Here is a 25,604-nt window from a genome sequence, read left to right as displayed (position 1 = left end):
CTTCAGCTTGTTCATGGGTCATCCCAATATTGCATTGTATGATGATGGGGCTTTCGCCGCCAAGAAGTTTGTCATTGTTGCAAAGGTCCTGTGGGCCTTCCCGGCTAAAACCGACAAGGTGATTGCACTGACCAACTAGACCACGTCTCCGGAGAACCTTTTGAGTGGCATTGGGGCTGGGTGCAAATGATCAGGGTTGATCCCCATTTTGGTGAACGTGTTCCAGAACAGCATATTGGCCGAGCTGCCGTTATCAATTAGGATCCTCCATGTCACAAAGTTGGTGATCTACATGGTCACTACTACAACACCATTGTGGGGGTGGAACACCCCTTCATCATCTTCCTCGTTGAATGTAATAACGGCACCTTTTATGCACCATCTCTACCTTGTTGGGGCTTTTTTGGCCGCGAATACATCTTCATACTGGGCCCTACGAGCATGGGCCTTCCGTCCTGAGGAGGTCATGCTGCCACCTGTGTACCCACCTACTATGGTGTGGATTTCGCCTAGAGGGTTGTCCGGAAAGGTTGGGACCCGACGAGGTGGGCTTCAACGTGTCTCTCTCATCGTTCTGCTCCTTTTGGGACTCTCACTCTGCTAAGGTCTCATGCGACGTTGGTCCCTTGTGTGGCATTGAGCCAGCAAGTTTTCTAGCTCTTCCATCCTCCACTTCAAGGTGCAGCAGTCTTGAATTCAATCTTGTTCTGTCTATTGGTACGTGCAGAATCGCTGGTCTTTTCAAACCTGTTAAGCGGTTCCCCACAGGATTGCACATGTTCCTTTTCTATGGCCATACTAGTGTGGATCCATCTTGTGTCATGCACTCTAGCTGTGGTATTATCTTTTTGCCTGGTGTCCTATTGGTTCTTCTTGGGTTTTTCATGGGTCTTTCCTCGTGCCAACCCATTGGCTGTTTTGTTAGCCTACTCCAACTCGGTTTTCCTATGGTCCTTCAAGGACCGCGTCTTCTGCATTGGTGAAGCTATGTGCACGGTCCTTGAAGGGTCAAGGGGAAAGCTCATCTTGCAATGTTAGGGGGATAGCTTAGCTTGCAATCTCACCCAAGAACCTGTGAAGGGTCATGTGAGCTTTAAACGTCTCCAAATGCTTGAAAGGATCCTTAGATCTGTCATACATCTCCATTTGAGGGACCTTAAACTTAGGTGGAAGAGGTGCAGCCATGATTTTAGCGTTGCACGACAAGTTTGTGCTATTGAGCAAGGATGACGTGCCCATCTTCTTGGCCATTTCTGTGTACTTGTCAGTGAGGTCTTGTAGCTCGTGATGCATCTATCTTCTCTCTTCCCCAGCTACGTCTACTTTCGCAACACTCCACAATTCAGCGTGCTAGTTTTGGCTTGGTCTGTCATTTCCCTTTAGCTCGCCATTCACTCTCTACAAAGCTTCATTTTCCTACCAGAGACTTCTCACCTCTGTTGTCAGCTTCTTTATCATGTCCTCCATTTAGACAAGCCACGCTTCCATGTTTCTTGATGATTCTTCTGTCTGCATTTGGTTTGTGAACACGTTGCTATTGGCATACGAATGACACGTTATTCTATCGATCCAATAGATGGTACCACTATTGATGTCCTGTTTTGTACCTTGGTCAGCTCCTAAACTCTACTCGTTGGACCTGCAAGAGTCACTAGAGTGGAGGCTTGTGGTGGTGAGAAACACTTCCGATGCCTAAGTTAGTATATGGGTCTTAGTGACTCGACTGGGGAGAATTATTGTAGGAAGTGTTCAAAGATTGTTTACTTGAGCTCAGGGTAGGTTTATATACCTCGGTCGGGATGGTCTCAATTGTTGCTAGTACCTGCCATGCCAATCGTCGTTCTGCCATTTCGTGTGTGTGTCTGCATCCCTCCCACTTCTGTCCTCTATGGCAAGTGAGGGGATGGTGCGCGCACTCTTGCGACTTTAAGGACAAGAGAGTGGTTGGCTCTGGATATTGCTTGCTGTCCTTTCTGACCACCCTGTGTGGCATGTTCCTTATCAAATTGCACGGCTATGGTTCATGCAGGTGATATGACTGTTCCTCTTTCCTCCCTAGATACGTGTTTCGTGGGCCCTACCTGGCCCTTCTTCTGGGTAGGGATGTGCAAACCCTCCGCCCACTCTGACTCCGTTCGACCTTTGCTCCATTTCTGACTCCGACGGCGTAGGAGTTGTCAGAATTTGGAGTCAGAGTTGGAGTCGGAGTTCAAAGCTTCATGGAGCTCCGAACTTTGACTTTTTTTTTTCAAAAAAAAAAAAAAAACCAATGTAGAACAACGTTGTTTTAACTGAATTTAAAAAAAAATAAAAATAAATGACACCATTTCACTTTATGTGGAACGACGTCGTTTCTTCACATGGGGGTCCAAAACGAGGTACCCCCTTCTTCCGTCTTCTTCCCCACTCTCTCCCTTCTTTTGAATCTTCTTTGTTCACAGAATCCCACTTCCCACTTTGAGTCTCTGTTGTTCCATTCCTATTTGCCGTCATGATCCAATGATCTTGTTGTAGTTTGTGCTGTCTAGCCTTTGTCGTCGTTTGCATCGTCTGTTTGCATTCACTTCCATATACATCATGCCCGAAAATTGCATGGTAAGTTCACATTATAGCAGTTGTTTTGGGTCTAGTTGTTGCCTGTTGGGTTGCTTGTAAATGTAAAATGGAATGGATTACGGTGGAGTGAAAGTGTATGCATGGAAGGTGTTTTGAAATGGATTGCTTGTAAATGTTGGGTTGCTTGTAAATGTGGAACACTATGAAATCACTGAAATGACACCAGTGTATGCAGGGAAGGTGTTTTTGAAAATAAAACTGTGAATTGTTTTATTCTAAAGGATACAATAATGCATGAATGATAACATTCAAGGAGCATAATTTCATGAATTGGTATTCATGGAAAACTTCATCTATCTATATATCTAGGAATATATATGATACAAGGCATTTTGAGCCCCTGAGCTACCTGGTTAGATAGACCTAGGACACACATGTCACGTGCACAAAGCAATATGTGATGTTTCTCCAACCAGCAACAACTCATACAAAGATTTGATTTCTCTATTTCCATCTAGCTAGGCTTTAATTAATTTTGATATATCTTCAATTAATCTTTAGTTTGAATTGGTGTATATATATATATGAATTAATTGGAAAAATAAGTTCTAGGCTTCTTGCCCCATATATATGCATTCACCATCTACACTACTGTTTAAGTCCTCGATCTTGTCTATAAATTACTGATAATTAATTTAATTGTCTCCAACTACAAGTAGTTAACTACTTCTAAAATTTTCAGACGTACAGCTAGCTAATCAGTGTATCTTAGCCACAAGAAATCATGAGATGGGTGCTGAGTAGGCCATTGATCAACGTACTCATAGTCATAATATGTGAACACGAAGCAAGTTTTTGTCCACAAATTAGCTAGTTTGGTTGACAAAATGATCAACAAGTTGGATTTCAATTATCACATATGTAAGCCTAACAAGCATTAGATTGGATCCTCAATTAACCTATAATTAATCTACAACAATTTTTCGTGTTTTGCTTTTCTTGGAGTTATGCGAAGGAGATGGTGGAAATAAAGGAGATGTTTATTACCACTAGCTAGAAAATATCATTTACAATTAATACATGGACGTCCATACAGAATGTCAGCTACTTGTGTATCACAACCTATTTTGTAGATAGTGAGTAGATGCTACAAAATCGGGTTATTGGATTTAAAGAAATTATTAATGACAAGGGTGTATCCATTGGTGCGGCGATGGATGACTGTATGAATGACTGGGGAATCCAAAAAGTCCTTTGTATCACAATTGATAATGTCAGTGCCAATGACACTGCAATTGAGTGGTTCAAGCTGAATACGACGGTAAAAGATGATATTATTCATGAAAATGAGTTTATACATGTTCGATGTTGTGCTCATATCATCAACCTTATAGTTGCTAAGGGGTTGAAGGACATTGATGATTCCAATACCAAAGTCCACAACCTTGTGAGATATGTGAGGGCTTCCCCCCAAAGACTTGGCAAGTTTAAGGCGATAGTCGAACAACTTCAAATTCCATGTTCTGCCATGTTGCTTGGACATTCCGACTCGACAGAACTTGACATATATGATATTGATGTACCGTAGAAGTACCAAAGAGCATTTGGGCGGATGGAGGTCAAGGATGGGGGCCTGAGGTATGATTTGCTAGAGTCAGTAGGGGAGAAGGGGGCTCGGTGCGCTGGACACAGTTGATTTGGTGGTTGTGATGTATTTTGTTGATTTTTTGAAGTTGTTTTATGATATAACTATGCGGATATCTGGATCTAAATATTGTATTGTGAATTCCTTCTTTGACGAGCTCTCGGGGCTTCATGACCACTTGAAACCAAATTGTGCTGACATTTTGGAATTGCTATTTGCTATAGCTACAAGGATGTAATCCAAATATAATAAATGCTGGGGGAATATTGAGAAGATAAATAGGTTATTATTTGTGGTTGCAATCCTTGACCCCCAATATAAGTTAGAAATTATAGAATTTTGGATTAGGGATGTCCTCGAGGAAGAGAAAAGAGTTTATTAGCGAGTTGAGAAATGATATTGATGACTTATATAACCACTACAACAACAATAGTCAACCTATTCCAACAAGTAGTAGTCGTAGCTCCTTACGCCTGACCAGCTCGACATCTTCCTTAGATGACAAAGGTGCAGATCTTGGATCATCACTAGTGCGACGGTATCATCAAATCCGTGCATCGAGGAATATTATGCAGTGTAGATCTGAGTTTGAGCGTTATTTGATAGAAGATGTCAAGACACCTAGTGATACATTTCATTTACTAACTTGGTGGAAACTTAATTCCACCAAGTTTCCTATTCTTTCTCGAATAGCCCGAGATGTGCTAGACATTACTATCACTACGGTTGCCACTGAGTTGGCGTTTAGTACCGAAGGTCGCGTCTTGGATGCTTATTAGAGTTTATTGTGTCCTTCCACCATTAAGGCCTCGTTTGCACACAGAACTGGTTAAGTTCAACGCCCATTGGACTAAATACCATTGATGCCGAGAGCTATAAGTTTGAATCAGGTAACTTTATGATTTTAAATGATTATTTACACAATTTTAATATTTTTCTTATTTATTTATAATTTATATGATTTTGTAAACCTCGCTGTGAAGCCCAGGCTAATTGTGGATGACTTAGAGTTTGAGACTGACGCAACGTGGGATGATTACCATCATGCAAAACTCGTCAGAGTTAGAGGTGGAGGTAAGTTCATAATATCACTTGGAGTCTTGGCTGATGGTTTAGAAGTCTATAATTAAATGACTAAAGAAAAGATAGTGCATCTCATCAATAAAAATTAATGGAATCATGCAAGAAAATTAGAAATCACTATCGAGTATCGAGTCATCGTACTCAAATGCATGGATTATCCAAGACTGATGCAGGGCATTGGCCATTGTGACTATTTCACATTTGAATGAAATTTACGACATTATTCAATATTTTGGTATTGTAAATTTAAATTTATTCTGATTTGTTGTTTTAAATTTAAATTTATGAGTTGGGATTTGACGGATTTGTAATTTGATTTAGTTATTGCATTTAAATTTAGCATTTAACTTATTTTTTACAGTATTTTAGATTTTTTTATATTATTAAACAATGGTTAACACTGGGCCAATCGGAGATGTCAGAGCCCATTTTCTCAATAGGACAACTAGGCTTGAGTTGGGCAACTAGGTCTGAAAAAGATCAGTTGCTAAGATCAGTTGCCACTCTGATTAGAGCTCTGAGCTCTGACTCTGAGTTTCAAACTCCGGTCGAAGGCGGACTTTGACTCGGAAAATGTCAGAGTGCGTTTGGATGTTGAAGTGAGTTGATTTGAGTTGATAAAATATTATTAGAATATTATTTATTATTATTATTATTATTTTGGGACTTGAAAAAATTGAATTGTTTATTATATTTTATGTTGGAATTTAAAAAAATTATAATGATGAGTTGAAATGAGTTGAGATGAGTTGTATTTTCGAACGAAGCCTCACACTGCTGACTAGGGCTACCAAAGTCTACGTCAAGGTTCGCGCTAATTATGTGTTGCAGAAGAAGGCTGCTGCATCTATATAATATCTCCTTTAGGCCTTTTCCGTTCAGCCGAAGACAATCATCTGCAGGCCGTTGAGCAACAAAACAAAGTACGTTCCATTTCCTTCTCTCTCCATCTTCGTAGTCTGCCTAGTCTTGTTTCTTCTTTTTTGCTTTCTCTTTATGCTAAAGTCGTACTGTTTGAGAACTCCACGGTAGACGCCTTCTGAAAAGTTAGAAGATTATATGGTACATGGATTTTCCAGTTTTAATAGTTATTTTTGGTATTACCGTTTCAATAGTTACTACATCGATCCTTAGTTTATTAATACCAAATCGTTTCTTTATTTTTTTTAATACATAATCTACATAACCGGCGCGATCCCAATAGCAAGGTTAGAGTTCTCACCCTCCTTTTAACAGAGTAAATTAATAATATTCTCACTCAAGTCAGCTTCTTTTATACCCAGTGTTTGTACTTTGTACCATTGCCCAGGAAATAGGAGAGATCAAGCATAAAAGAGCTAGAAGAGCATCTTAAAACTCTCCCACCCACGGAGGCCAGCTAATCCGGGGTTGCCTTCCGAAATACTATCCATGTTTGATTTAATTTTCCCACAGGAGGGCCCAACCACTTAATTAAGAAAGGTTTTCCTACCACAACAATCTGTTGTGTTATACGAGATCAGATAAGATAGAAATATTGGTTCTGGATGTTAATGATTTGGGCTTAAGGAGAGAGTTCAACTCCCTAAGCCATTTCTTCTGTTTTCTGTAGGGCCTTTATTACCAGCAGGGCCTTTCTGCTATCTCAAGTTTATAAAAACCACTCTTCTGTTCATGTAGTGCCAGCTAATATTTATCCTTTTCAGTCTCTGACAACTAACCCAGTGCCCATCAACTGATTTTTAGCATCTATTGCTGCATCGAAATTTGCCTTGAGATAATCCTTTTCTGGGCTCTTCCAAGTTTGAAACTCTCTTCTTGTCATTCTACGATCTGTTCTGCCCATCTTTTAATAACTGAGCTTGTTGAAACTCCTCCAAACTATCATTTGCTGTTTGCATCACCCTTTGGGGACATGTAAACTGATATTCCAAGATGAACTTATTCCTTCTATGCCAAATATTTCTCATGATTACCACAAGACTACTTGATAAGTACTATACTAGTCAAGAGTCGTGTTTGACCAACCGAACATTGAATGAATAAAAAAAGGCTTTAAATCATAAAGGGATTTCTCAAAAGTAAACTTGCAAAATCATGTATGGCTGGTTATGTTACATTATATTGTAAAGTTACTTAAATTTTTATTATAAATTAGATCTAATATATCATATAAAACTATATTCACATGGAAGTTTTTTTTATAATATTTTTGTAAATCTCTTTGTAATTATAACGTACACTTCTCAAAGGTAGGACTTTCCTTTACAGTAGTGGCATGAATTCAACAAGCAATGGAGGGCCAATTAATAGCAAAACTAGCTCCGATAACTAGCTTCTAAATTTAACTTCCTGTTTATTTAATAATTTCTTCTGTTACATGTACACTAGCTTACAAAGCATCATTCTTGGCTTTTGTTATAGGAAATGAATTATATAGTTTTAAAGAGTGCAAGTCTTGTACAGTCTTTTTAAAAAAAAAAATACACCTTGAACCTAAATGAAAAGTCTAGTTTCTTCTTTTATGGTGGATCCCACTTTTAGTTGAATAACTACACAAAACTTGCATACATGGACATATTAGGCAGATGAAGAACGTATTCCGCTTCTTTATAAATCTTATTAGCTCTAATGTCTTTGCCATTGAATTGTAGTTGATTCATTCCTCACCTTTCTAATTACTTATACTATCTACTTGTTTTTGTCCTTTTTAAGGGCATGTTTGGATGATTATAATTATCTCAAAATTTTATGAATAGTAGTAAAATGATTTGAGTAAAAATATTTTATTAGGTTTTGGGAAAGGTGTGGTGCCCTCGACCCCCACATGTGATTTGGTAGGAGTCGCGACACACACCCCATCGCCGAGTGTAATTGTGTGTGGACCTGAGCAGTTACGTAACGTAAATGAGAAGGCTTACAAGCCTGTGCTGCTTGCCATCGGTCCTTACAACTATCAAAGCAAGGTTGACCAGGGGTTTATTGAAGTGCATAAATTGCGATATCTACATCAAATGCTTAAAAGAACAAAAGGAAATGTAGAAACATACATTGCCACCTTGAAAGAATTGGAAGAAAGAGATCGTAACTGCTATGGAGAACACATTAGCCACACGCTAAAGGAGTTTGTAGAAATGATGGTACTTGATGGGTGTTTCATTATTGAGTTGTTCCTTAAGTATGAAATCTACAAGAAAACAGGAGATTATCATAAAGATGACCCAATCTTTCAAATGTGGTGGGTGCGTTCTAGAATAGCTTGTGATCTACTGTTATTTGATAATCAACTTCCATTCTTTGTTCTGGATAAATTGTTCTGGATGAGTGAGAGTAACAACGCAGTACTTCATAACAGATCCAAAAAGTTAGGAGAACACGTTATCGATATTGATGAGGAGAAAGATGGAATTAGTGTTGAAAGCTCTACCTCCACAGCTCAGGTTATCCAGACACGACTTAATGATCTTGCCCTCGATTTTTTCTCTTGCTTTTTACCATTTGAATGAAATGTCGATGCATCAAGTTATAATTCAACCGAAAAGATTGAGCATCCACTTTGTTTGGCGCATGAAGCTCTCATCCCTCCACTTCTAAACATGGTATGTCAATGTTTAACGGTCGGGTTCAGATTCAAGAACGTAGAGTTTGAGCATCTCCTTGGTCTCATACATGCAACAATTAGTATTTCATTACTTGATATGAAAATAGATCATGTCAGAGAATGTCAAGAGGCATGAGTCAAACTCAAGAAGATAGAGGTATTTAAGTGCGTATTTGGTCTGATTCATGAAGCTATACTTCCATTACTTGCAAAAATGGAAAACATGAGGAAGGCAATTTCGTACACCAGCAAATTTCAAAAACCTAGATTCTAAGTCAATATGGCAAAGATTGAAAATGAAGACTGGAAATCAATTCCGTTTGGCTCAGAGTTTCAGGAGGCTGGAGTTGAATTCAATATAACAATGAAATTTAAGGATGATCTAGTTGAGATTTTGAGCTGGACAACAATACATTATGCCATTGAACTTCAAGAGATTGGAATTGGCTACCAAAAGATATATTATTCAGTTTTCACTTCGAACATAGTAACAACACCAGCCTTCTGTCCGTCAATATATCCCATTTGTCAAATGAAAAATGCTAATATGCCGTCTAAGTTTGCCCCCTCATTTTGACTGCTCATATATTAAATTTTTTTTTTACTTAATGATTTAGAAAGTTATTTTTAGTGTATTGATATATTTTTTATTTTTAAAAAATATTAAAATATATTAAAAAATGTAAAAAAAAAAAAAAAAAAAAAAAAAGAAGATAAAAAAAAAAAAGAAAAAAAAAGTGATTTTGTGCTAGCTAGCAGGTTCTTGTCAAATACTCCAAATTAATATTATACGCATACATAGTGCTTTAGAGCGCCTCCCCTACCCCACTCTTTAAAAAAACTAAGGATTTCATATATGATTTTAGCCAGAAGGGGAGGTGGCATTCCTCCTCCTTCCTCTCCTTCTCTTCTTCTTCTATTCACTCAATTTATCTATCAAGATTTATTTTGTTTAATTTTATTTTTAGCTTTTCAACAGCTATCAAGAGATACGCATGATACAAACAGATTCATAGGCCGAAAATCATTTGGATGAAAGTGATGGTTTTGTGAATATCACCGTGTGCGGTTCTCATACACCAACTCTTCCGGCAACTATTCTCGACACACGCATTAAATCATTGGACTTGCCACTACCAAACCTTTCAGATCTAACATTTATGAATGAAAAGAGACAAGTGTGTTGCCTTAAAGGACTGTTAGAAATTTCAAACTCTACCGGAATTTGTCTAAACTGTAATCCTTCATTTTTTTTTTTACATCTATCTTACTATTTTCCTTTATGATTTCCTTATTGTTTATTAAAATAAAAAAAAAAGTTCATCTCTCGGATGTTTGTCTGTAGAGGTTGAGTCATTTCTTTCAATGAAGGGTGTGGTTGAGTCTCTATTTAACAGAGAATGATATCTCTTAGATGTTTATCTGTATAGAGTTCAGTAATAATGAAAACCAACCTAGTTACAATATGAAATAGTGTATTGGTGTAGCTCCAAATACATGATTTTGGTTTATGATGTCATGTTTGATATGGGGACATCCCATAATGTATCCAGTCATATATGTAAGTTTTTCTAATAAATAAATGTTGACAATTTTCCTTAAAAAAATACCAATCTTCTATTTTTTGCTATTTTCCTCTCTCTCTCTCTCATATCATGCCCCATCCCTAACAAAATTAGGATTTTTTTTGTAACATATTAACTTACATATACCTATAACATTAATTTTTGGAAACAAGATCTTTCCTGTAATATGCTTTGTCTCCTTCCTATATTTTATTTATTATTATAGTGAATAAAATTAAAAAAGAACATATTTTATTATATTTTTGTTTACGCTTTATAATTTACCTGTTAGGGGAACATGTTACGCCGCCATACAAAGAACATTGGTCTGAAAAGTAATTCTGAGAAATAATAATTACAATAGTAAATATGTAAATATCGTATGGTTATTTTGAAAATAAATAAATAAATATTAGATTTATATAAAAAAAAATTTGTTTTTTTATAATAGATTTTATTCTTTTTTTAAGTGATTACACAATATTAGACTCAACAATTGTATATAACATTACATTTTCAAAAAAGTACTACCAATCTTATTATGAGAAAAGACTAATATAACTAGAAAAATGCTTGGATGATTCTTCAACGTGCACCTAAATATGTCTCTATGGTATTTTAATTATTTTTAATAATTAAAAAAATAATTATTAGTGAATTCATATATTTTTTAAATATTTAAATATAATTAAAAAAATATTTAAAAAAATGTTCAATATGCACTTACGCACCCTAGCATAGTCCATATGACAAATGCCGATGTTGTCCAAATGACTAGCACAAGAGGAGGGGAGAATTGAGTTGTATTTCAAAATTTATAATTATAAACCAAATACACAATATAAAAATGAACAAAATATGAAGCAACAGTAAATATAAAGAGTAAGGGTAAGAGGAAGTAAACTCAGTATTTTAACAAAGTTCGACCCCACTTCCTACATCCAAGCATTAAGTTATCCCTTGAGGATTCTCAAATTCACTATTCAACCTCTTTCAAGTAGAGATAGAAACCTATTACACCTTTAAGCAATATTGTTTCAAAGAATCTGTGTAGAACACCTTTTACATTTGCAATTACCTTACACATGGTGATTCAACTTGTGTACAACCCCTTCTACACACACAATGATTATATACATCCTTTTACAGATAAAGAGCTGATAGTGAGTAGGTTATCAGAAAATACTTCACAATGTGTGAAATAAGAATAATACAACGCAAACGATATATCTCTCAAAATGAACAAGGATTAAGACTCAATATTTAGAGAAGAGAGATTGAAAATTTTGAATGAATGTTGCAAAATTTGCAAACATGTGCGTATATTTTTGTTGTTGTATGTTGTGGTAATTTTGAAGATCCCAATTGAGCTATTTATAGGCATATGAGATTTCATTTTCAAATTTAAATAGATTCACATGTCAAAAAGGAGCACCACTCACTTTTCAAAATTTTCAAATAAAAGTTTACCCTTTTTAAATTGTCAAAGATAACATTGTTCACTTTTGAAACTTAATCTTTTACTTTTTGCATATAACAAAATGAGCATGATTTACTCTTCAAAATTTTCAAAAAAAATCATATTCCTTTTGCATATGTCAAAAAGAGCATCAATCACTTTTCAAGTTTTTCAAACCTAATATTTTACTTTTCGTAAATGACAAACTGAGGATGATTTACTTTTAAAAATGTCGAAACAAAATCATCTTCCTTTTGCATATGTTAAAAAGAGCATAAATCACTTTTCAAAATTTTCAAACCTAATCTTTTACTTTTCGCATATGACAAAATGAGCATAATTTACTTTTCAAAATTTTCAAACAAAATCATCTACATTTTGCATATGTCAAAAAAAGTATCAATTAGTTTTGAAAATCTTCAAACCTAATCTTTTACTTTTTGCATATGACAATAGAAACATTATTTACTTTTCAATTTTTTCAAACAAAATCATTTACCTTTTGCATATGTAAAAAAAAGCATCAATCACTTTTAAAAAGTTTCAAACAAAATATACATATGTGAAAGATGACAATCAATCATCTTCTAAAAATTCAAAATTCAAATATTTGATTTTCAAATATGTCATGCACATGTGAAAAATGCAATTTGATACTTTATGAGAAAATATTAATTTTGAGCCTTAATCCAATTTCGAATTTTATCAAGAGCTGTACAAAATTACTCTAAGAGCTTTATTTGTAAGCTTGTTCATTTTTTATTTTTTATTTTTTTGCTTCTACTTGATTCATTGATGTACTTGGCTCAATTGTGTATACAACTTAAGCTTAAAACTCATTTATGCTTAAATTCATTTGTTATCATCAAAATCCATATGTAAATATATAATTAGATGAAACTTAAAACCTTGGGTTCAACAATCTCCATTTTTTATGACGACAAATACTTAGTAGAATTCTAAAGCTTGTAGTAATACTTAAACTTCCCCTAAGAATGTGCATTACTTTTTCAAGCAATAGATAAACATAATTCTAAGCATATATGACGCTTAATAATTCAAGGGATTTTAATTTAAAGCAAAGCATTGGCAAGAACTTGTTAATGTTCTTATTCTAAAACTTCTCGCTCTTATTCTAAAACTTCTCCCACTTTGGCATCATTAAAAAGGAATCGTAGTAACATATGGACTGACGAAAATGGTGCATTTGTAGAGAGCTGAATAATTGGAGACGACCGAGTCCCGACAAATGCTGCAAAGCCTTGAGCCACCCGAGTCCCGAGAAGTGCTGCAAAGCCTAGGCCTAGCTCTGTAGAAGGAGATTTAAATCGCTTGATATTGTTAACAAATGAGATTTTATAGAGATTTGAAGGCTTTCAGTTTCTATTTAAAAAGATCGTTTTCACCCATTGAATACTCCCGAAAAAATATTTCTCACATTGCTCCTTGACCTAGTTTTTGTTTATCCAGAATGATAGTATAACCGAACAACTTTCTTCCATTAATGTTACAGATTTGAATCAAGGACCATTTATGCCTCAACCACTAGTTTTCTCTCATGAGGCCGTCAACACCATGATAGGAGCATATATGCATTTTTCTAGTAGGATTGATTCTGAAGTTGTTACAGAAGCAAGAATACTCAGTGTTCAATATGTTGTCTCTATTACAACCATGTCTTAGAGGTTACTGCGAGGGTGGGCGAGGGTAAGTGAGGTTGATCGGCTTAATAGTTAAATATCTGAGTTGCGTTAAAGGCTTGCTAATAAAACTAAAAAAAATAAAAGATTAAAGCAAGAAAACAATGAGTTGAAGAAATTTGCGGACTAGTATGCTTATGACTTGCAACAACGAATAGAGGAGTTGGATTTGGAGAGAGTTCAAATACAAAGTCAATATCAGCAGATAACAACATAGGTTCAGCATTTAAGAGAAAAATAGGGACAATCTGCAGTTAATCTCGCTAGCTTAGTTAAATAACTTTTGACAACATGCGTCCAACATATCTTGTAATTTTTGACTAGGTAAGATTTGAAGAAATGATAGCTTGTCTTGTTCTCACTTCTCTCTTTATAAAATCAGTCTTGAGTTTCATCTAATTCACATAAAATGTTTTTTACTCTCTATAGTCCATCTGCATTCTCACTCTCTAAGCTTCCCCCCCCCCTTTTTTTTTGCGATGGCTCAGCAATCTTCTTCCAACAATCCCCTTAATCACTATATGAGGTATTCTACACTTCAGCCACCAGTTATTTCTGCATCTACCATAGGTGCCATGATGCAGCATGAGAATGATCTGACTAAGAAGTCAGATAATAATGTCATTTATGAACATGTGAGTCTCGGTACTCGATACTCATCGTCCATTGTCGCATTTTCCTGGCTGTCTAGTGAGGTTGAAAAACTTAACGAGAAGATTGATCTACTTCAATGACTTGCTCACGAGTCTAACAAAAAAATAGAACACTTAAAGCAGAAGAATAAGGATTTAAAATCATTGTTTAACTCTTCATTTCGACTGCCTAATCTTTTAGATAAAGATAGAATGTTGGTATATAAAGAACAAGAACGCTTGAAAAATGAGGTTAAAAGTCTCAAGTTTTTGTAAGTCATTTGAGATAATAAAATAAAAATACTTAATAGATATTCATGGCATGTATTATTCCTATTTGTCTTCTAATCATGTTTATGTTAACAAATATAATAGACTACCAATCATACATCGATATACTTTGAGTCAACTGACTTATCGGTTTCATCATTGTTAAGTTTGGTGGATAGGCTTATTGGTGTTCCAATTTCCTTCGCTATCCCAAAATTTTTGAGTGACTCTATGATATATTTTGATTGATTAATGAATTTTTCACTTTTTGTTTGCTTGATTTACAATCTAAGAAAGAAGTTAATTTCTCTCATTATACTCATTTCAAATTCTTCATGCATACTCTTAGTAAAAACTTGGCACATATTTTCATTAGTAATACCAAATATTATATCATACACATAAATTTGAATCAAAAGAATATCATCCTTTTCATGTGTAATGAAAAGGATTATGTCGATTTTTCCTCTTGAAAAACCTTTTTTAATAAAGAAATCACTGAATCTCAAATACCAAGCTATAGGGGCTTGTTTGAGTCTATATAGTACTTTTGTGAGCTTGAAAACATCATTTGGAGAAATATAATTTTCAAAACCTGGAGGTTGCTCAACATATACCTCTTCATTTATAAAACCATTTAAGAAATCATTTTTATCATCCATTTGAAAAAGTTTGAAATCTTTATAACAAGCAAAAACAAGTAGCATTCGAATAGCTTCTGATTTTGAGACCGGTGCATATGTCTCATAATAATCGATTATTTCTTCTTGATTGAAACCTTAGGCTACAAGTCGAGCATTGTTTCTAGTGATGACTCCGGACTCATCTTTATTGTTTCTAAAAAGCCATTTTGTTCCAATAATAGTATGATTTTTGGGTCTAGGAACAAGTATCCAAACATTATTTCTTTCAAATTGATTTAGCTTTTCTTGCATAGCTAGAATCTAAGATTCATCAAGAAGTGCTTCATGAATATTTTTAGGTTCAATATGAGATAAAAAAGCAGTATGATTGCAAATATTTCTAAGAGATAATTGAGTACTTACACCTCATGAAGGTTCTCCAAGAATTTGTTCCACTGGATGATCTTTCACAAGTTTTCACTATTTGGTTGCATCTTGCATTAAGTTTGAATGATCTTTCTTAATGTTTCCAAATTTCACGTGTCATTCTTCTTTAGATGTAAGATCAATGAATTTAGCCTCGTCTCCCGTCATGTGTCTTGAACACCCACTATCTAAAAATCATTTGCTTTTGCTTATGGAGGTCTTCATGCATATCTACAAAAACAATTAAAATAGTTTTTCTTGGTACCCAAGTTCTTTGGATCCTTCATTTATTAGTATTAGAAGAAATAAGATTTTTATATATCCATATGACCCTAATAGTCATTGTATGTTTTCTTCTAGTAGGACATGCATGATAATTATGACTATTTCTATTACAAAAATTGCAAATAGTCTGTGACATATACAAAGAACTTGAGTGATTGTAATAGTATCTTTCTTTGAAAAATTTTCTTTTATCAAAAGAATTTTGAATACTGGACTTTGATTTAGAATGATTATTAGAGAAGTTTTTATGAGGTTTGTATTTCTGTTTTGACATGTATCTCAAGCCTGCCTTATCAAAAACACATCTTTGACTACCAAGAATTTTTTTAAAATTTCTTTTTCCGTTTGTAATGTTCTCAACAATCTTTTCTAAATCAGTCACTTTCTTTTCAACGAAATGATGTTTTCTTTTCTTAAAACATCAATATCGTTTGTTAAATAAGATTTTTTTTTTAAAGTAGTATATTTGACACCCAATTTTTCAAATTTCTCATATACCTCTTCTAAGATATTTTGCAATTCTTCATACGAAAGATTTTCAATATTGTTAAAATTTATTACCTCAAGGTTATCTTTAGTCATAAGACACAAATTTATAGATTCTCCATTGCTTGCTTCTTCTCCTCCTCTTTTCCATGTGTACTCATGAGTGGTAAGTGACCCGATGAGTTCATCTACTTCGAGTTTCTTAAGGTTATTAGCTTCAAGAATCATCGTCACTTTTAATTCCTAGCGAATTGGTAGAGAGTTGAAATTTTTTTTACTATCTTCATGTTGGAATGGATTTTGTCGAGAGCTGTCAAACTGTTTATGATGTTAGTGAAATGAGTGTACATACTAAAAATAGATTCATTATCATTCATTTTAAATATTTCATATTCATTAGTAATAATATAAATATTTGATTCATTGATTTGCGAAATTCCTTCATAAGTAACATTCAACTTTATATCAAATTTCCTTTACCTTTTTGCAAGTCATTATTCTATTGAACTTATTCCCATTGAGAGCATTATAGAGGAGATTTATAGTCGTTGAATTCAATGTTATAATTCAATCGTCTTCACGATCGAATTTTATTTTATTTTATTTTTTATTTTTTATTTTATTTTTACTCCATCAACAACTTTTGTTTACATATAAGGTTTTATTTGCAACGCATTTCAAAATTTCTTAACCTTGAGGCTGAACGAAAATTTTTACTTTAGCTTTCCAGAATATGTAATTGTCTCTGCAAAATGGTGGAAGTCGACTATTAGATTAACTTTCACCAAATGTAGATACAATGTTAACCATAAGATCTTAACTTAAAAAATAGCCAATCTGATAAAAGAGCCATTGTTCTGATACCAATTGTTGTTCAGATGACTAACATAAGAGGGGTGAATTGTGTTGTATTTAAAAATATGCAATTATAAACCAAATACACAATATCAAATATTAACAAAATACGAAACAGTAGTAAATATAAAGAGTAAAGGTAAAAGGAAGTAAACTCAGTGTTTTAACGAGGTTCAACCCCATTGCCTATGTTTTCGTCTCAAGCTACCCTTTGAGGATTTCCAAATTCATTATTCGACCTCTTTCAGGTGGAGATAGAAACCTATTACACCTTTGAGTAGTACCGTTATAAAAAATCCGTGTAGAACACCATTTACACATGCAATCATCTTACGTGTGGTGATTCAACCTATGTAGAACCTCTTCTACACACAAGGGTTATACACACCTTTTTACTCTTTTACCATATTTTTAATACTCGTTTTATTTTTTAAAACTTCTTTACTTTTTTTTTTTAAAAGAAACTTCTCATTAATAATAACATATCAATTACAGAATTTGTCAAACAAGACATTACCTGAGATAAACTCAGGACTCTCCTCGATCATTACAATCTCATTGCTATAATTAAAACTAAACTTAGCTAATTTGTGTGCAACACCATTTCATGCTCTTGGTACCCATACTACCTTCCAATCTTGTCTTTTGTTAAGCAATTCTTTGATATCATCCACTACTTGCCCAAACCAAAGCCAATTCTCTTCTTTACTATTGACTGCCTTCACAACACTTTGTGCATCACCTTCAAGAATTACATTGCTTAAGTTAAGTTCATGGCACAAAACCGTTGCTCTAAATAATGCCAAGCACTCGGCTAGCACTGGTTTAGAATTAAAAGTTTTTTTAGCGAAGAAAGTAACCAGAACTTCTCCTTCACTATCCCGAACTATAACGCCAATACCCATTTCCTGAACATCTTCATGTAATGCAGCATCTCAATTAGCCTTAATGTAACCTGCTAATGGTGTTTTCCATGTTCTAGTGTTGTTGGAACTAATTCCTCCTTGCTGGCATTCATGCCTTCTCACTTGCACTATCTTAAACTCTTCCATCAGCTCATTAGTTCCCAGTACAAGACCTTTTGGATCAGTCATTCTACCTTCAAACGTAAAATTATTCCTACGTAACCATATTTTCCTCAACATAATAGCTACCCAACAAAGAGTAACATCATTTAGTGTCTTTGTACACCTTATCCAAAGCTCTAAAAAATTCATTTCATTCACATTCCATTTCTACACTGGACTTGTTGCATCATTCGAGATATCATTTGCCGCTACACACCTCCATAACACATGAATCTCTGTTTCAGCCTCTTGCTTACAAACCATACAAATTGGATTGTCTACCACCCGTTTCTTATACAAATTTTGACGTGTTAGTAACAGCCCTTGACAAGCCTTCCACATGAAGCTCTTCACAGTCCTTGGAACCTCCAATTTCCAAAGCTTCTTCCAACACTTTTCCAAACCATTCATACAGAAGCCTCTCCCTACAACATATGTTTCTGATTTAGAGTAGGATGATATGCACTCTTGACACTGAAATTTCCATCACCTGTATAACCCCAATACCTCTTGTCTGGTCCTCCAAGGAAACTAATAGGAATATTACAAATCTATTTTGCCTCTTCCTCAGTAAACATTTCAGCAACTAACTGCTCATTCCAACTGTGATTCTCCTCATCAATCAACTCATTAACTCTTGCATCTCGATCCAGCCTACTAACTTGAGATTGAACATAGAAAGATTTTGGAGAGTGAAACCATTTATGCCCCCATATTTTTATATTTTGGCCATTATCCACCCTCCATCTTAACTCTTTTTTCAACAATTCAATTGCTGAAAACAGACTCCTCCAGATTAAAGATGCACCCCTCCCTAGTTTAGCCTCCATTAAAGATTTCCTCTTGAAATACTTTTCTTGAAAAATCTTTGCCATATTAAAGAAAATGAGTATTAGTAAAATTGTATATTTTTTAAGTTTTTCTTTAATGATTAAGAATGTTAAACAACAATAAAAATAAAATTAAAATTAAATATACACAAAATAGTATAGAATAGGTAAATGGATACTAAGCTTAGAGTATTGGCAATGGCCTAGCCAAATGCCAATGCAAGTCCAAATTTTAGCTAGATGTGAGAAAAAACCTCCACATTAGACTAGCCAATGGTCCAAAGTTTAAGACTTGAGTTACAGTAAATCTTGAGTCATCTCCAAACATGACGAGTTACTGTTCATAATGGAAATCAATATTTTATTATTTCATCTACCTCCATCTCCCTTTCTCTCGTTCTTTTCTCTTTCTTCATACCGAATAGCCCCATTTCCCTCGTCTTTCCTTTCTTCTCCCGAAAGCTCCTAGCACATTGATCCTTTAACTTCGTCTTTTTCAACCCGCTGAATCGCACCCTCGCCGAATCGCACCATTTCTTTCTTTTTCTCTTCCTTTTCTCTCACGCCGAATTGCACCCTTTCGTTTCTCCCTCCCATTTTCGTCTTCTCTCTGCACCATCGCCGAATCACACCCTCACCGAATCGCACCTTCGCCGAATCGCACCATTTCTTTCTTTTTCTCTTCCTTTTCTCTCATGCCGAATCGCACTCTCTCGTTTCTCCCTCCCATTTTCGTCTTCTCTCTGCACCATCGCCAAATCGCACCCTCTCTCTGCCAATGCAAGTCCAAATTTTTTTTCATTTCCACTCTCAGAACCCATTTGCAGACCAACCCACGCCTTTTTCGTTCCCTCCCTCCAAATTTTTTTCCTTTCCATTTGCAGAGAACCCATCGAAGGCATCAACAACATAGAGTATCTAGACTTCTCTCCAGCCATGATTTTTGCCCTAGACTGTCGAGATCAACAATGCCATATTCCCTCGACGAACTCAGGTATTTCACAAGGGTATTTCATGTCTGCAGTATCTGTATTTTTGACGGGTTATTGTTTTCAATTTCTTGAATATGTATTCTGTGACTGGTATTCTATGATTCGAATTTCTGTGATTGGTATTCTGTGATTCAAATTTTTGTGATTGGTATTCTGTGATTGTGATTAGTCTTAGGTAGTAGTCTTAAGAGTGTGTGAGGCAGTATTCTTAATAGTGTGTGATTGGTATTCTGTGATTGTGATTGTGGAACTCAAACGAGGAATAGAGGAGCAATGGTAACAGAAGAGCAGCCTCATGCCATGTTGATACAATTGGAGTACTTCCTTATGGGATACGGCTTGTATAGACCTATAAAAACACGAATTTCTTTGCAAATATGAAATTAGAAAGATCAAAAGGAGTTTGAGGAAAAAAAAATTGTAATTTATTATATCATAGGGGTTTGCATTTTCTCTTTTATTCGATGGGGTTGATAAGTGAGAGGGTAACCATGTTGTTGTATAGATAGAGGTCAAAAAAAGGAAAGATGTACTGTGGAGGGGTGGGAATAGAAAGACAGCATATATTTTCGTTCTTTAATTTGCAGCCATCATTGTTAGTTGAGACGAATGATAATTTTCATCGATAAGACTAATGAATGATAATAATAACAATAATAAGCCTTGGATATGGCTTATTAAATTAAATTATAATTTTAAGCTTTGAGAAACAATAATTTTAAGTAAAAATTAAATTATTAATTAATATATAGAGTATATTTGTAAAATATTAAAAGATTTTTTTTTTATAAAATGTTGTTAAAATATATAATATTTTATTATTATTTTAATTTTAAAATAATTAATTCAATGTAAACTTATTTGAAAATTAATATTATAGTTAAAAATTAAGATTTTAATTAAATTTTAGATTTAGAATATCAATGCTCTTCTCTGTATCCAAAATCATGCGCAATCATGTAACGAATCTTTTTTTTTTTTATGTAATGTAACGAATCTTGACCTAAAAGTCTTTTCCTGGACAGCAGTATACAGCTGTTTTCAAAATGCACCATACGACTAATATGGTTTGTCTTTCGGTGAAAGATGGGACCTGGACATGATTTCTTGTTCGGATGAATCCAAAAATGAGAGGGCTGAGTAAGCTCTTTCACATCAAGCGGCACGAACGAGACAGATCATGTGGTCCATTTATGGCATGTCTCATATTAGTCCTTTTCGAAAATAATGCCTAATTTGTTTTTTAAATTGAGTTGATTTAAGATTAAAATAAAAATTAAAAATTAAATAAATATTATTAAAATATATTTTTAAGATTATTTTTATTTTAAGACATAAAAAAGTTGAATTATTATTTTTTATTTTGTATAAAAATTTTTAAAAAATTATAATAATGAGATAAAATAAGATGAGATGAGATGAATTTAAATAAACTAAAAAAACAAATCAAGTGTTTTCTACTGTTCCAAAATGACTTTCACCCAAAGTCAGACCATGTTGATCGTGTGGTCCATTAAGAAAAAGGAGAATGCTAGGGCATTTCTTTTACTATATTTGATATTTTTATTTTTTATATTTTATATTAAATAGTTTTAATTATTAAAAAAATTAGAAGAACAAACAGTTGCTTTAGTAGTCATTTCTTAAACTATTAAATAAAAATAAAATACTCAATAGGTAATTTTAACGAAAGAGCATTTTTCTTAATTTATGAAAAAAAGATATATATTTTCTCTACGATAATGCTTTGTCTCCTTTCTCTATATTTATTAAGTACACAAAACTAAAAGGAAATATTTTATTATATATTTGTTTACACTTCATCTTAAATCTAACGCCGGTGTTGGCGTGAGTTGTATATTAAAGGAAAATTAGAGTAATTATAAGAAGTGGGATGGAAAAGAATTCTTTCCTTCACACGTTAGCTTAATTATAGGAGCAAAATTTGTATAGCTTAGAATAGAAAATATATTCTGATATGTACTCGCAACATTGCATTGTACAGAGGAAGTATTATGGAAATATACAGAGAACTTTTTGACATGGTATCACAGCCGAGCCCTGGTACCCACACCTCCTAAACCTTGTTTCCCTCACCTCGCCCGTCATGTTGTCGGACTCTGATGAACCCCAGATTGGTGCATCTCAGTCCGATTCGCTAAAGGCACTCGGGCCTATGAAGAAGACATAGAGTACCTATGCCCAAGAGTTGTTAGCAGTTGTATATGCTGTCAAGGTGTGGTGGCCATACCTCTTGGGGCACAAATTCACCATCATCACAGATTAGAAAGCCTTAAGGCATCTATTCCAATAGAAAATAGTCACCCCTGAGCAACATAAGTTCATTATCAAGTTGCTAGACTTTGAGTATGACATAGTCTATCAACGGGGCAAGAAAAACAAGGTGGCTGATGCCTTAAGCCGAAGGGAAGGCAGACAACTACTTGAGGCAGTTGAGGACGACGAGGAGTCATCAAGCTTAACATTGAGTGGGGCTGAATGGAGAGTATGTGATAAGATCAGAGAGACTACCCGATTAGATGCAAGGTCACTTGAGATTGTTGAGCTCTTCGATGCCCAAGGGCAAGGGGTTGTAGGCTTCCAAGTTAGAGATGGTCTCATCTTTTACAAGAATTATGTATATGTGTCGAATGTTCCCAATCTCAGAAAAGAGATTCTTGATCAATTCCATAATAGCAAAAAAGGTGGCCACTCGGGATGGTTGAGAACTTATATCTGCCTGAAGCATTTCTTTTATTGGGAGGGGATCAAGAGTGGTGTCAAGAGACTTGTGGCCGGGTGTGACATTTGTCAAAAGGCCAAGTATGATGCAAGGCCAGCAGCGGGACTTTTCCAACCGTTGCCAATTCCAAACAGAATTTGGGAAGACTTGGCAATGGACTTTATAGAAGGCCTACCCGTTAGTGAAAGACATGAAGTGATTTTAGTAGTAGTAGACCGACTAAGTAAGTATGCCCACTTCATCCCTCTACGTCACCCTTACACATCCAAGTCGGTGGCCAAAGCCTTTGTTAATAACATTGTCAAGCTGCATGGGTTTCCAAGGACAATAGTGTTAGATAGGGACAGGGTTTTTATGAGTTCATTTTGGAAGCAGCTCTTTGAGTTGCAAGACAGCAAACTCAAGACGAGTTCCTTCTATCACCCACAAACGGATGACCAATCCGAAGTGGTCAATAGGACATTGGAACAATACTTAAGGTGCTTCTGTTTTGAGGAGCAAAGGAGATGGGTATATTATCTCCCATGGGCTGAATTCTGGTATAACACCACTTATCACTCCTCCATTGACAAAAGCCCTTTTGAAGTAGTATATGGCAGGCCACCATCACTCTTAGTCAGCTATGAGAAGGGCTCAATTAGGAACAATGAAGTGGAGCAGGAGTTGATCGATAGGGACGAAGCACTGGCCAAAGTTAAACGAGAGCTCAAGAAAGCTCAAAGTCAAATGAAGAAGTACCATGATAAAGGAAGGCGTGCCGTGACCTTCCAAGTGGGCGACTATGTTTACTTTAAACTTAGGAAATTCGGGCAAAAATCCATAAGAAAGACCGCAAGTGCAAAGCTGAACCAGAAGTTCTATAGGCCATTAGAGTATTGGAGAAACTCAGCAGAGTGGCAAGCATTGATCCTATGGGAAGGAACATCAAGGGACAAGGCAAGTTGGGAGGACTATGATGAGCTTGAGAAGAAGTATCTCCACTTGTTCCATCCTTATCTCATAAGCTTCTCTCTGTGAGCCAAGTGACCTTTGATCTTAATTGCATTGTGCTAATGTACCCTACTTTTTGTCTTCTCCAGGACATTCTAACGAAGGAGATCATTGGGCGTGGTACTAAGAGGGGGGACTCTACTTTATGGAAGACTTGAGTGTGGGCCGAGCACATCATATGCAACATTCTCTTGGTGTCAAAGAAAAGGAACTCTGGTTTTGGCACCGTCGGTTAGGACATCCGTCCTTCACCTATATGAAACATTTGTTTCCGATTTTGTTTTCTCAGTTGAAAATTGTTTATTTTCAATGTGAAACTTGCATATTGGCAAAAAGTCATAGGGCTTCTTTTCCATTAAGTTTGAATAAAAAGGATACTCCATTTACATTGATCCACTCTAATGTGTGGGGTCCTTCCCCAATTAGTACTGTATTCAGATTCAAATGGTTTGTATTGTTTGTTGATGATTGTACCCTCATGACTTGGCTTTATTTGCTCAAACATAAAGGTGAAGTACTAGGAGTGTTTAAATCATTTCATGCTATGGTGCAAAACCAATTTTCCGCTAAGGTTCAGGTCCTTCAATCCGATAATGGTAGTGAATATGTCAACCAATAATTTCGTGAGTATTTTCAACAACATGGCATTATTCATGAGACTTCATGCTCCCAAACCCTTCAACAAAACGACATTGCTGAGCAAAAAAACTGACATGTTTTTGAAACCGCTCTAACTCTCTTAGTTGGTGCCCATGCTCCAACTCATTTTTGGGCTGACATCGTTACCACTGCAGTTCATTTGCTCAACCGAATGCCCTATAAGGTGTTGGACTTCCAAACCCCATTACAAGCCCTCTCGACCTATACTCATGTGCCTGTAGTATTGATGCTCCCACCTCATGTGTTTGGTTGTGTAGCGTATGTTCATCTCCATAAAAACTAGAGGACTAAGCTAGATCCCTGTGCTCGTAAGTGCTTATTTTTGGGATATGCTTTTCATCAAAAATGATATAGATGCTATGACCCCACTTCTCATCGCACCTATATTACTACGGATGTCACCTTCATGGAAACTGAAACTTTTTTTCCCCCCACTTCTCCTTTTTAAGGGGAGCCTCAACAGGAAGAGGAAAATTGGATGGAATTAAACTAGCCGAGCTTATCTGAAACACAAGTGGAACCTAGGCAACCAAAACATGTTTCTCTGGCTACTGAACACCATGAAAATGCTCATGAACATAGGCAAGCAGGGCATATTTCTTCGGCTACTAAACACCATGGAAGTGATCACGAAGCGGCAGTTTCTTCCCCCTCTACAGTACCCGAAGACCCAACTCCTGAGAATGATCCTAAGGTAAGCTCCTTTAAGACAAATATCATGGCATCTCCTGTTGGTTATGAGTTACCTGACAAGCACAATCGTGGCAAGCCTCCAAGCCATTACACACTAGACATTGAGGAAAGAAGATCAAGATACCCTATTGCCAATTATATGTCCACAAAGGAGCTGACTGAACCTCTCAAGACATTTGTGCATAGCATTTCTATGCGTCATGTCCCAACAAGGGTGGAGGAAGCCTTGGAAGACCCAAAGTGGACTTAGGCAATCAAAGATGAAATTGAGGCACTAATGAAGAACAAGACATGGAACCTAGTGCCATTACCAGAAGGGAAAAAAACAATGGGGTGCAAGTGGGTGTTTTCCATTAAACACAAAGTTGGCGGATCTATAGAAAGATACAAGGCGAGACTCATGGCAAAAGGGTATACTCAAACATATAGTGTAGACTATCAAGATACTTTCTCACCAATAACTA

At 35.5% G+C, this 25,604-nt stretch overlaps 1 protein-coding gene across 1 annotated transcript in view; it reads left to right on the top strand.

Moving 5' to 3' along the window:
- The first annotated feature begins 9,166 nt into the window (after window positions 1–9,166).
- The window catches only part of LOC121254558 (putative UPF0481 protein At3g02645), a 33,342-nt gene continuing 16,904 nt past the window's right edge, over window positions 9,167–25,604 (top strand). Inside the window, exons 1-2 of the mRNA XM_041154653.1 lie at window positions 9,167–9,246; window positions 22,945–22,959. Coding sequence (XP_041010587.1) covers window positions 9,242–9,246; window positions 22,945–22,959 — 20 coding nt within the window. The 5' untranslated portion in view covers window positions 9,167–9,241. The remainder of the gene's footprint in view (window positions 9,247–22,944; window positions 22,960–25,604) is intronic.

The sequence above is a fragment of the Juglans microcarpa x Juglans regia genome, chromosome 1D (assembly GCF_004785595.1).
Source record: "Juglans microcarpa x Juglans regia isolate MS1-56 chromosome 1D, Jm3101_v1.0, whole genome shotgun sequence".
NCBI classification, from domain to species: domain Eukaryota; kingdom Viridiplantae; phylum Streptophyta; class Magnoliopsida; order Fagales; family Juglandaceae; genus Juglans; species Juglans microcarpa x Juglans regia.
The sequence above is the reverse complement of the archived record's forward strand: the minus strand, read 5'-3'. Positions and strand labels throughout refer to the sequence as shown.